The 13,437-nt window shown below is 39.4% G+C and overlaps 1 protein-coding gene across 1 annotated transcript; it reads left to right on the top strand.

The window, feature by feature from the left end:
- Window positions 1–6,726: 6,726 nt before the first annotated feature.
- Window positions 6,727–9,501, top strand: LOC114161397 (homeobox protein otx5-like). Its single transcript, XM_028044650.1, has 3 exons — window positions 6,727–7,397; window positions 8,495–8,646; window positions 8,795–9,501. Exons 1-3 carry the CDS (start codon window positions 7,298–7,300, stop codon window positions 9,431–9,433), a joined length of 891 nt encoding a protein of 296 aa, XP_027900451.1. The 5' UTR covers window positions 6,727–7,297; the 3' UTR covers window positions 9,434–9,501.
- Window positions 9,502–13,437: the final 3,936 nt, after the last annotated feature.

Genomic DNA, 13,437 nt, shown 5'->3' with positions numbered 1-13,437 from the left:
TGCCTAACCTGTTGGTTTAGATGAGATGTAACAGACATTTGTTGAACTAGATTTTGTCTAGGGGTGTCGGAATAAAGTGAGCTTAATACAAATGCATAGCAAACTTATCAGATTTTTGTTCACAGCACGTTTTGAAACTCAAGCATCACTCCCATGTGCTACTCTGTATTTATTGTTCTATCACATAAACTCCAGATAAAATACATTTTATTTTGTGACTGTAATGTGACAAAACATGAACATGTGTTCATGCATCATCATCGCTGTAGGAAATTTAACTTCTTTAATATTCCTACTTATTATTTAAAATACCAGATTCCTAAATATACAGATTCTGACTTGATGTTCTTCCAGCTAATTTCCAGATTATCTGATTGTTAAAGATGTGATGGTGGGTTTTACTGTACAGCAGTTCTGCTGGTGAAATGGAGACAAAACTCAATTCTTAGTGATCCTTCAGGCTTCATATAGACACCAAACTGTATACAGTCAGTTAGTTCATCGTTATATAAACAACCTGCAGTTTATCTTTAGCCCGGACTCATGCCAGACTGCTCATACCCTAAATCCCTCCAGATGGACGTTCATTTAAACAAAAGCCCATGCATATGCAAGTCTGTGCTCCAGAGGCATGCACTGTGCACTAACACAGCAGTATAACCTATAGGCAGCGTGAGAACCTCCATTTCATGTGGCTGTGTTTCTGTGGCTATAGGAGACGTACGCGGTCCGGGTGCAGAGACACATGGCGCGGCCTGAACTCATGCTGGGTAATCCTCACATCTCCTAAATGAGGGGTTAACACACACTGACCTCAATACACACCCCAAACACACACACACACACACGCACAAGCACACACATGCCCACACACACAAACGCTGCAGCTTTTATAACTCAGTACAAGCTCAACGGCAGGATGACATTAGGAAACATAAATCACATCAATTTAAATGAGTTTCTGTGTGAATATTCTCTATGTGAAGGTAGAGACCCTCAGAGAGCTCATGGTCCAGTCCCGATGCCCCTCCCATGCTCCCCCCTTCACCCATCTGTCCCTCTCCCACTTACTTCTCCTGATTTATCATCATCACACGTCTCCACTTGTCCTTCCTTCTACCCCACCCCATCTAACTCAACTTCCTCCAGGTAGCACTTCAACATCCACCAGTCCCCCTCTCTGAGACCACACTGCTTTCTTCTCATCCAAGCATCAGTCTCCTGTCTACTCTCTTTCTCTCTCTCACACACACACACACGCGCACGCACACCACTGCGGCCCGCTCCTTTCCCTCCCATCCCACCAAGCCCAGTTACCTTCTCAGTTCTGTTCAATCCAGCCACCGAACTAAAAGTCCAGCTCTCCGCTCCCGAGCAGCGAGCGCTCTGCTCGGCTCTATCCGTTCACCCTTCCTCTGTCAATCTGGCCACAAACCCCTCTTTCCTCCCTTTATCCCGAGGTAAGATACTTACTTTTCAGATAAAGCATATTATGATAAATCGGCTGAACTCAGTGCACGAGTGTGTTTGTGTGCGTGAGTGCGTAAATGTCTCACACACTCCCACATGCAACATAAGCACACAGTGCACACACAGACATACAAAAAAAAAACACTCCATCGAACAGCTGGGAATGGCTGTTTTAGGATTCAGATTCAGAAGGAGTTTCTGATCCATACTGGCACGCCTCATGGCGGCTGCTCTTCTGTTGTTCTTACAATCAGAATCAAACTCAGGTATCAGAATGAATACTGAGTATCTAGCCATGTTGGCAGGGGGAATTCTGGGTAAATGTTCTCCTGGGACACTGTAAAACAAAGAAAATTGCATTTTCTGTTCAGGCTGGATGGAAGGATAATTTCATTAACATGATTGTTCAGAAGCCATGACTTAGTCAAACTTCATTTTCATTTCAGCTTGAAATCCTTTTTTTCATTTGTCGACCCGCCGGAGTGATTGTTCAGCTGATTTAACAGTGAAACAGGCAGATGAATCACTCAGACGCTCAGGAAGCTTCCCTGAGTGTTTTTTTTTTTTTTGCTTTTCTGACTATAATTGTCTGCAGCAAATGAGTTTGCTCCTGGTTTCTTAGTTCATCGAAGGCCGTCTGCTAATGAAATAGGATGAGAGGAGCAGGACAGCATCTGGGCAAAGGTTCTCCAACAATACGAGATGGAAGCTTAGGTCAGCAAGGGGGAATAAAAGAGTTTGGAGAAAATGAAAAACTAAATGAAAACACAATGGCAACACTCGCCTTTGGGGACATGAATGCGTGCTTGTTGCAAAATGGGATGTTTATGAAATGCTGTGTGTGTGTGTCTGTGTGAGTCTCTGTGAGTGTGAGTCTCTGTGTGTAGCAATATAGATTAGATGCACTAAGCCTCTTATGTGATGCTTGTCCTTAATTTGCTTCTGCTCTGGGTCCTAGCGCGTCTGAACTGCCCAGCAGATCTTCATCTCGGAGCAATTTCCTTCAAACAACCCAGAAACACTTGTCATACAGCAGCCGCCTCAAATACACCAACTTGATCAAAGAGCATTAATATTTAGCACTGGTCTTATGCCAAACTCCACACAGGATTAAAGTAAAATAAGCAAAGTAAATTAAAAAAAGGAAAATAAATTACAGAAAGACTAACCTAACTAACTTTATCACTATTTATCTACTTGTGGCATCCAGAAATTGGTTAAGATTTTAACCTAAAATGAGAAGCGTTTTATCCCTATGTTAAAAACATATTTCAACATTTTATATTACAAAATCCTGGTCGATAATAAAGAAAAAAACATTTTCTGTGCTTTTAAAGTGCCTTGTTTTTTGCTTTCACTGACTTAAAAAGTCTACAGACTTAAAGACCATAAAATGTCCTTATGAAACTATATAAAATCCAACATGTTTTACTTCCTCACGCACAATTTTAAGTCACTTAATAGATGATTCAGCAGCCAAATTAGTGTCAGAAATATAGAAGCCACAAAGTCTTAAAATTGCTAATAAGCCACAGATCTAATCTGAGCCAGCACATAAAATTGGGTTAAGTTCATTGACCATCGCAGCGGCACTTCTGTTTTTCTTTCAAAATAAAAATAATGTTATTTATGTGTGAAACATTAAGCATTACACATTGATCCCAGCTTGTTTTACAGTTATTTTGTAAACCAAAACCAATTTCTTTAACTGATTGTACAACAGAATGTATTTCAATTGGCATTTACATTTGTGCCTATATATTTTTATTATAGTACTCAGATTATCTGACTTTAAATGTGTCGAAAGGTGAGAGTAACAAATTATTTGTGGAGATATAAAATAATAACTGATGTTCAGCATTTTAATAGGGACTGCAAAGTCAGAATGAAGGGGCTAAATGTGACTGGCAATGCTAGCTAGCTTAACTCTGCATGCAGACATTCAAAACTGTCAAGAAACTGTCAAGAACAGGGAGAAAAAGAAAAAGCCACTGAAAGTTCACCATCATCCAAGATCATCAATTACTCTTATGGAAATAATCTAATAACTATGAACGTCTATAGATTGTTATAATAGATTAGGCTTTATTTAGTCACAATGGTCTTAAAAAGAATGCTATGTTTATAAAATAATGTACTGAATTCTGTTTTACTGATGCAGCAAAATGAGACATGATTCACACTTTCAAAAGTGAATCATTGGTCTTTAGTATCTTAACTTGGTAATTTAAACAAAAACTTGGTATAATTAATAGGAAGAGTTTGGTCAAATTTAATTAGTTGTGCTTATTAACCACTGTTTACAAGCATTTGCAATATACTGGGAATTGTTATCGGAGCTCTTGCCAGACGTTAAAGGGCAGCAGCATTCATTGATATGAATTGTACAGCAAATACATCGCAAGCTCATTTAAATATGGACATTTTGTTATAAATGTTTCGAGTATTAATCTTGAAACTTATTTTATATCTTTCGCTATTTAAAAACAATCAGAGTAAATTGAAAGATTGTTAATTTTTATAGACAAATATGAGAACTGCATTCTGTCTGACACTTGCAGGCTTAGTTTGCTTATGCCTTGGGCTGACTGGGCCTAATGACAGAACAAGCCGTAGAACCACGCATAAGAGTAATTGTAATCTTTCTGGGGGGTTTTAAAATATCTAACAGCAAATTTATTATATTGTATTGTATTGTACTAGCAATAAATTTACTGTTATGTTTGATCTTAGACGGACGACTTATGACCCGTGCTTCCGGTCGGACAGAGTGTAACAGAAACTACGTCAGAGGAGACTTAGAGTATAGTGCGCGCGGACCACGGCAGTGCGCATGCACTTCCGTGGTCCGCGCGCTCCCTTGAGGTCTCTCAGTTCCCAAAGTTTCTTTTCTTCTTCTCGTTTAGATTTTTCCAGACAGTTAGCCTTAGTCCAACCTGCTGCTGTGTCAAAGCAGCACAAGGGGGGGAAAAAAATCAGACAAAGCGTAGCCTACCTGTGAACGAAATGAAGCTTCCACTGGATGTTTCCCAGCGTCAGGAGGATGCAGGCCTCCGGAGTCACCCACCCAAATACCCACTCACAAACACCAACACACCCTTCAGCATCAACTCAGGACATTTTCTTCCAGCATTGGGAACGTTCAAACACGCCTGTAGAATCTCCCCGCAGCTCTCGGTGTGTCTTTATATCTCCGCTTTGGCTTTACCCAGCTAGATAAACCCCTTATACAGTTTGGGCACTAGCTGCATGGACCTATGTGGGTGTGTGTGAGTGTGTGTGGATTTTAAACTATAAGAAATCCGATTCAATTAACAAGCGCGCAGAATCGGATTTGGACACTGGGAAAATTGTCTCGCCGCAGAGGATGATACAAGCAAAACCATAAAGGCATAAAGGCCTGCACCGAGGAGAGGAGGAGTAAACAGCAAACATGGAGCCTGAACGCAAATAAAACGACGAAAACAAAAAAACTCATCTCAGTGTGATGCTTTAACGTGATCAACCTTATAAACTGACTGAGATTCATTCGTTTTAAATTAATCCCTTCATCATTAAATTAGAATATATATTTAATAAAAAATATATTTATATATATATATTCTTATATCCATCCATCCATCCATTTTCTGTTCACCCTTGTCCCTAATGGGGTCGGGAGGTGCTGGTGCCCATCTCCAGCTGCGTTCCGGGCGAGAGGCGGGGTACACCCTGGACAGGTCGCCAGTCTGTCGCAGGGCAATATATTCTTATATACAGCTCAAAAAAATAAAGGGAACACGTTAAGTGTTAAACACCTGTTTAAGTGTTCCCTTTATTTTTTTGAGCAGTGTATATATAAAATGTTGTTGAAAAGTGCATTTAACTTTAGCTTGAGCGTTATTTCACTAGGTGAAACACGTTATATTACACAAATGGATGTTTGAAAGCCTTTAATTGTGTTTTTTTATGACGATGTTTAGCTTACAGGTAATGAAAATATGACATTTAAAATTAGAATATACATCAGACCAAAAAAAAAAAATTTTAACGGAAGTGTAGCCTTAATGAAAAGTTTGTTTAATAACATTTTAAAGATTTTAAACTTTTAAATGGCAGCTTTAAACTGACAAATGAACCTCACTGGTACTCAGATTTTTGGCGATATTTACTCAAGAGAGATGAAAAGGATGATAGGATTGATTAGTGATGAGAAACAAAAGTAACTTTAAAAAAAATATTTTAAGAAGACTTTATTTGCCTGTGGAAGTGTTGCCCTAAAAGATCTATATATAAAAAAAGGTGACCATCTGTGATCTGCTTGCAGATCAGACTTGCTCCATTGTGTGCCCTTGGTCATCCCTGGTCTGAAACATACAAGCCGAAGCCCAGCAAGAGCAAATCAAGGCTAAGCCAAACCAAATACCAAGACTGCCTGCTGTAGGGAGAGACCACAGGTTTAAGGAGAAGCAGCAGGTTTACTGTCGGGAGCATTGGGCTCCAAACCAGGAGCGTAACAAGAAATTCACGAAAACCTGGCCTATTCAAAACCTGTCAAGAGGGCTATAGCGGCCTAGTTTGCTTGTGCCTTTGCCTGGCTTTGGTCAGGCAAATTATTCTAATAATAATAATAATAATAATAATAATAATAATAATAATAATAATAATAATAAAGCTTACGGTGAATGTATGAATGAAGGGGGCAAAAGGAGCATGTTGGGGATCAGGAAAGGATTTAAGCGCAGAACAACGGGGTCTTTGTGTTGCTTTTAATCCGGCCTGTACCCACTTCTCCGCCTCTTGATAACTCTACCCTGGCTCTCTGGTTATGGTTGCCCAATTATTTCAGGAGGTCAATTTAAAAATGGCCGTTATTTAAAACAACAACAAAAAACAACAACAACACAAAAACCCAGCTCAGATAGATACGCAAGTTTTCTTCAAACCTTATTCTTTCAAATGTCATTATTCGGTTTTAACTGTTCGCTCTTTTCCGTTTGTTTCTTGTGTAAATTGTTGAGCATATCAACAAGTATGTGTGTGTGTGTGTGTGTGTGTGTGGATTAAAGTACAATTTTATTTTAAATGTAAATTTAATATGTCAAATAAACATAGAGAAATGATGTGCAACAATTCATAAAGTCAAACAAAGGATAACCAAACTGAACCCGCAACGTGAGCGAATGAGTTTGCGTAAGAGAGAGAGAGAGAGAAAAAGAGAGAGAGATAGAGAGAGGGAAGGGGGGAGGGCTCTGTGCGTCTACTTGGTTAAGAAGTTTCTTCTAATTAGCCAGTCTCTTCTTGCTCGCCTCACTTGTCCACCCTGCAGCGCATCCTCCTGCTCCTGTCAGGGACCGGGAACCTAGTCGGGCAAACATTTTCAGAGCAACTTCTTTTCCTGTTGCGCACTGCCTTTACGCACGAAGTTTTAGGGAGAAAAATAGATGCGCGGATTTGTTTCGGACAATTTGGTCCGATTGTTGATTTAAACTGTTATTTATTTTTTTTCGTTGTCATTTTTTAAAATCAGAGCTAAAGGGTCAGAGAGCGATTCCGCTTTTGCGCATCAGGTGAGAACAGGTGCACTGCTGCCGAGAGTCAGGAACGCAGAAGACAAGGGCAGAAAATAGTTTTTTTTTAAAAATACATCTGAAAAACAGGAGAAAAAGAAAAACAGAGAGGGAGGAAAACAGGTTAGAGAGAAAAGGAGAGAGAGAGAGAGAGAGAGAGAAAGAGAGAGAACGAGAGAAACACCCCCTGGAGAATAGTTCAGAGAGCCGGCCCCCGGCCCGAGAGAAGGAGAGAGAGAGTGAGGGAGTGAGGGAGTGTTTTAAAGCCGGCAGGAGGCATGATGTCCTACATAAAGCAGCCCCATTACGCCGTGAACGGGTTAACGCTGTCCGGCCCGGGCATGGATCTGCTACACACCGCAGCCGTGGGATACCCCAGTAAGTAAAAAGTTTTTTTTTCCTCCTTTCTATTAACTGAATGTTTTCTTAGTGTCTATTTAATCTCTCTAATTTACTCTATCAGTTGATACACACGTGCAAGCCTGTGATAATGAACTTGCAAATCAATTGTCCATAAATCTTTCCTTCAGTTTCATACTCCGTTTTATGTGCCTGATTCCTCGGGCATCAGGACATGTGCTCACTTGACCTGTCAGTTCAGAGGATTACAGAGTCAAAAAAAAAAACAACCCAAAACAAAACAATGAAACTGTGTGTGAATGAAAATGCAGCCTGTTCTCACACCGAATTAAAACAAACTCCAATCTGCTGCGCTAATCATCTAACCTACTTCCCGAAAACACTCTCATTGTGTGTTTTTAGTTATCCACATTTCTTTTCTTTCTTTTTTTTTTAACTCAGTGGGTTAACGCGCTTATTGTTTTTCAATGCGCTGCGAACATCTGTCATCGCCACACAATAATTCAAATAAAACAGGGATTTCCGGCGCCGATTAGACAAGCTTTTAAACAAAGATCAGAAAGAAGGAAATCGAGCAATTTGGACGATAAGTATATAGTCTGTGTAAAGGGGGTCTTTATTCAAACGACCTTTTTTCCCGAGAAGATTTTAAAAAATACAATAACAAGAATAATATCAATAATTGACTCTCTCGTGAAAAGTCAGTAGGAAAAAATCGAAACAATGAAAAACAAAGAAATAATAATAATAATAATAATAATAATAATAATAATAATAATAATAATAATAAACTCTCTCTTAAATTTGAAACTATTAAAGTATTCTGGACAATTACATGAAATGTCATTAAACGCGAAAACCAGGAAAAACACAAATAATAATTAAACAACTAAGAAAAAGAAAAAGTAATTCCCCCCAAAAACAGCTGAATCGAGTTTTACTTGCACTTCATGACGATTTCATTGAAACGGTTTTTTTTTTGCAGGTATATATGGCATGTTATGTTTCGTAGAGTGTTATAAAACGATAAAATATAACATATTTTCTACAAAATTAAAGTAAAATAACAAAAAACCCCAATAATAATAATAATAATAATAACGTTTTTTTTCTAGGTACGCCGCGAAAGCAGCGTCGGGAACGCACCACCTTTACGCGTGCGCAGCTGGACATCCTGGAGGCTCTGTTTGCCAAAACCCGATACCCAGACATCTTCATGAGGGAGGAGGTGGCTCTCAAGATCAACCTGCCTGAGTCTAGAGTTCAGGTATCGTCACTGGACAATTTAGGCCAACATGTGGAACATTTCTCATATTTTTGTGAATCCTCTCCTTTTATTTTATTTATTTATTTATTTATTTATTTATTTATTCATTTATTTTTTGATCACTCTGATTCACTTTGGTGCTTTGCAGGTCTGGTTTAAAAACCGCCGTGCCAAATGCCGCCAGCAGCAGCAGCAGAGCACCGGCCAATCCAAACCCAGGCCTCCTAAGAAGAAGGCTTCCCCGGCCAGAGAGGCCCCCACGGAGGCCAGTGCCAACCCAACCAATGGACCCTACAGCCCTCCGCCCCCTCCTCCAGGCACCGCCATCACCCCCAGCTCCAGCTCCGCCAGTGCCACCGTCTCCATCTGGAGCCCGGCCTCCATCTCCCCGCTGCCGGACCCGCTGTCAGCCTCCACCACCCCCTGCATGCAGCGCACCACCGCCTACCCCATGACCTACACCCAGGCGCCGGCCTACAGCCAGAGCTACGCCGGCTCCTCCTCTTACTTCACCGGCCTGGACTGCAGCTCCTACCTGTCTCCCATGCACCCGCAGCTGTCGAGCACCGGAGGGGCCCTGAGCCCCATCACGGCCTCCTCGATGGGAGGGCCCCTCAGCCAGTCCCCCGCCTCGCTCTCCTCGCAGGGCTACACAGCCGCCTCACTCGGCTTCGGAGCCGTCGACTGTCTAGACTACAAAGACCAAGCTGCCTGGAAGCTCAATTTCAATGCCGCTGACTGTCTGGACTACAAAGACCAGAACTCCTGGAAGTTCCAGGTCTTGTAAATAACAGCGGCTTCAAACAGCGGGGGGGAGGCGACGATAAAAAGAGGTGGGGAATCAAACAACAACAACAACAAAAATGAAGTAGTGCGAATAACCCCCATATTACTGTTGGTGTTTCAGTAGAAGACAGAGAGCTGGGGACATAGAGACATTAGTGATGTCAGCTGAGGGACAAACCAGCTAATGTTACAGAAAAGGAGAATAAAAGAAGTATGGAAGTTGATCTGTTAATGCTTGAGTTTTTTCTGTCTTGGACTATTGGGTTTCTATGTGTGTTTTTAAGAAACATAAATGTCAGCCTTCACCTGAGGCCACATGTAAGGAACACAAGACTTATGTTGTATAGCTACAATAAAATCTAATTAGTTACACCAAAGTGTTCAAAACAGGCGTTGATTAAGAATAATAATGAATAACAGTAATTTTAAAAAAAGAAACAATCATTTCAACTGGTAGTTGATGTAATCTGAAATCAGCACCCCTAATGGAAACAAACCCAAAGCAGATCAAGATTTTTTTTTAACCTATCAAAATCTGTACTTTCATTTAGCTTTTAATTTATCCGCCTGATTAACAATCTAAGAACTGGGACTTGGTCAGGAAAAAGAGCTGAGGGGTTGTCATAGTTACGACGGCTAACAGGATAGCCACTAGTCCAGAAATAAGAGGGGACATAAATGTTTCCAAACAGCCTTTTGGGAAGAGTTGGCCTTTCCAGAGACTGCAGTACAAACCTGGACATTGTTTGTTCAATAGGATCACTTCCACGCAGGGTGGGCAGCTACAGTCCCACTGTGATGCCCACTCCCCTCACTTCAGCTGCCTGAGAGAAGCAGTTCTTGAATTTGCTGCTCTGGTGGACTGCATGACTGGAGAGAAAACCGCACCAGAGAAAAGGAAGGGGCAGCCTGTCCCTTTTGCACAGAGCGTCTGGTGCCTCGCTCCACTCCGTCTTGTAAAGAAGTGACACCACTTTTTTTTGTGTGTGTTCAATTTTTTTTTGTTTGATTATTTCTTTGTATTAGACTTTAACAATACTATGTTTCTTTAAAAAACAAATTGTGAACTTGTTGAAGTAAAAAAAAAAGAAAAGAAAAAAAAAGAAGAAAAAAATGGTAATTTGTTCAGTATTATCAGTATTAATACTATCATCGTCGCTACTATGTCTTCAGCCGACATGGATGTCGCTAATAAAGGTAATTTTCTGTTGCTGTTTTGTAAATATTAAAACTTGAAAGTGCAATCTCGTCTGGTGTCTGTCAACAGGCTCTGTCTCTCTCTTCGTCACCCTTAAAATCTAGAAAAATGCCAACTTTTTACTGTTCATGTTTCTCTTGTTTATACTTCTTTTCTTTTCAAACTCAGGGGTTCAACCAATAAAAGTAGCACTGATGACACACAATGTTATTCACGCTTCTTATCATTTTCTGTATTCTTTTCTTTTGCATTGTAGTCTTCTTTGCCTATATTTTTCTGCCATGGATTATTTTGTACCTTGCATTTGTCTCGTGTGTGTGTGTGAGCGTTTTCACCATTACCTAGATAGTGCTGATGTTTCAGATGAGACATTAAATGACTTAATTAAAGCTCTGGGTTCACTGTTGTCTGTAAGTCACTAGACGAAGCAGCATAATTGTAGTTCAGCCAGAGGTTGGATGGAACCAAGCACAAGCTTCAGCTTAGTTAATATGTTTTTCCAGTAGACCAACAAAAGCAGTGCATAATTAGGAAGTTGTGATTTGTAGAACTACATATTTTGGAGTTTGTCTCTACCAAGATTGAACATCTAGAAGACAAATTTTGAGCCTATTTGTTCTTGCAAAAAAAGTCAGATTGGATGGAGAACACCTCTGAGCTTCAATTATCAATTCTTACTACAGATTCCCAGTTGGACTTTGGCCTGAACTTTGACTGGAGAGTAGAGATACACAAATATACTTTGATTTAAACTGTGCCATTGCAGCTCTAGTTGTTCGTTCTGTCAAGTGAGGCTCTGCCCCAGTTTGCAGCGTCTAACAGAAAAAAGCAGTCGGTTTGTTGGATTAAGATTTATTCACTATTAATACAATGATTTAAACGTAATTAATGCTTGTAGTCATCATCGATCAACCTGGATCTAATTTCTAATGACTTAATAAAATAAAAAGAAACAAAAACAAGATAAAACAAAGACATTAATGCTTGAGACTACTGCCAGAGCTAAGAAGCAAAGTTTTTTGAATAAGAAACTAAATGATTGGATCCTGAATATCAGCAGATTTGATCAGAAGCTTACTGCTCTCTCATGAGATTAAAGAAGGTCATCATTTTTAAGTTCTTATACCAATTAATTCAATAATTAGAACTACTTTCATTAGTGTAAAAGTGAGAGTTTGGAAAAGAAAAGAGTCTAAGGGTCTTGGTTCTGGCTCAGTTCTTCTCTAACTGATTGGCACTGAAGGTGTGTTGAACAAAGCAAAACTTTTTTTATTATTACTTTTTATTTTACTTTATTGAATGTGCCAAGTTATAACGAAATTACAACAATGCAATAACAATACATTTTCAAAGGAGCTGGTTTTAATAAGTGTGAGCTTATTAAAACCCATCCCTTTTCCAGCAACATCACAAAATGATCTCATCTTGTTTATATATATTTTATAAGTACACCTTCATTCCACTTCCTGATTCTTAATTAGTGCAGTACACTCAATGATATATTAACAATAGCTTTAACAGTATTAACTACAAAATATTGTTAATGTTGATGCCAACAATAATGTAACAACAACAAAATAATGCATCAAGACAGTTTCTCATATTTAGAGTAAACCATTTCCTTATACAAACGTTTGAATTGTTTAATGTTTTGTCAAACTGTTTCATAGTTTCACACCACAGACTGACATGCAAAAGCTTCTTCTTGTGGTTCTGATCTTACAAACTTTAAATTTGTGTTTTCTTCTGAGATTATAACGTCCTTCTTCTTTTGAAAACAATTCTTGAATATTTTCTTGCAACTGTTCATTTTGCGCTTTAAATAAGACACACACTGTTTGTAAATTCACCAAATCTGAATGTTTTAGTAATCTAGATTATTTAAAGCTGATCCAGGTTTGTGTGATTAATAATTCTTATTGCTCTTTTTTGCAGCTTAATTAGTGGTTGTAATAAATTTGCATAATTATTGTCCCATATCTCTGCACAGTAACTGAGGTAGGGTAAAACTAGGGAACAGTAGAGAGTATGTAATGCTTTCTGTTCAACCAATCGCTTGGCTTTATTCAGGATAAAAAATACTCTTTGATATTTTCTTTTGTTTATATTGAATATGCGGTTTCCAATTAACCTTGTCATCGATAATCACTCCAAGAAATTTGTGTTCCTGAACTCTTTCAATAGTTACACCATTTATCTCTATTTTTGTTTCAGAACTTGGTTTGCAATTCCTGAGTAACATTATTTAAATTTTAATCAAATTTAGCTACAACTTGTTACCATCAAACCACATCTTCAGTCTGTTCATTTCTTTGTTTACATTTTTTTGAACAGTTCTTCTGTATGCTTTTTAACAAAAATGTCGTACACCTAATGTGTATACTTTTGCAAGGCGGCATTTTCTTGTGATTTCTCTAATATTTGCGGCACTGTGAGAGCAGCTTTTTTAATCCACAGAAGAGTTTCAGTGGGTATAAGGCAGAAATGGGTTGAAACAGGGCAGAGTGGACAGAATAAAGATTAGAAGTGGCCATTAAATCGAGTCCCATCACTCTGCCGGGCCCAAACTAAAGTTCGAGGGACGGGCAGATTACTTTGGATTTCTGGCTGTGTTTTCATGCCACTGAAAGGTCGGGGGGGTCAGCTCTACCGGGGTTATGAGAAGTGGACTGCATCAACGGTTTTAAGAGTGCTATTAGCTCATGCGTGTTCAGATGATATCTTGCACCGACGTAGCGGGTCTTGTATCACAACACAATGCTCTTAGCAGAGGAACGTATTTAAGCTGTATTACAATAATGTTGAAA

Source organism: Xiphophorus couchianus, chromosome 18 (assembly GCF_001444195.1).
Source record: "Xiphophorus couchianus chromosome 18, X_couchianus-1.0, whole genome shotgun sequence".
Taxonomy (NCBI): Eukaryota; Metazoa; Chordata; class Actinopteri; order Cyprinodontiformes; family Poeciliidae; genus Xiphophorus; species Xiphophorus couchianus.
The sequence above is the reverse complement of the archived record's forward strand: the minus strand, read 5'-3'. Positions and strand labels throughout refer to the sequence as shown.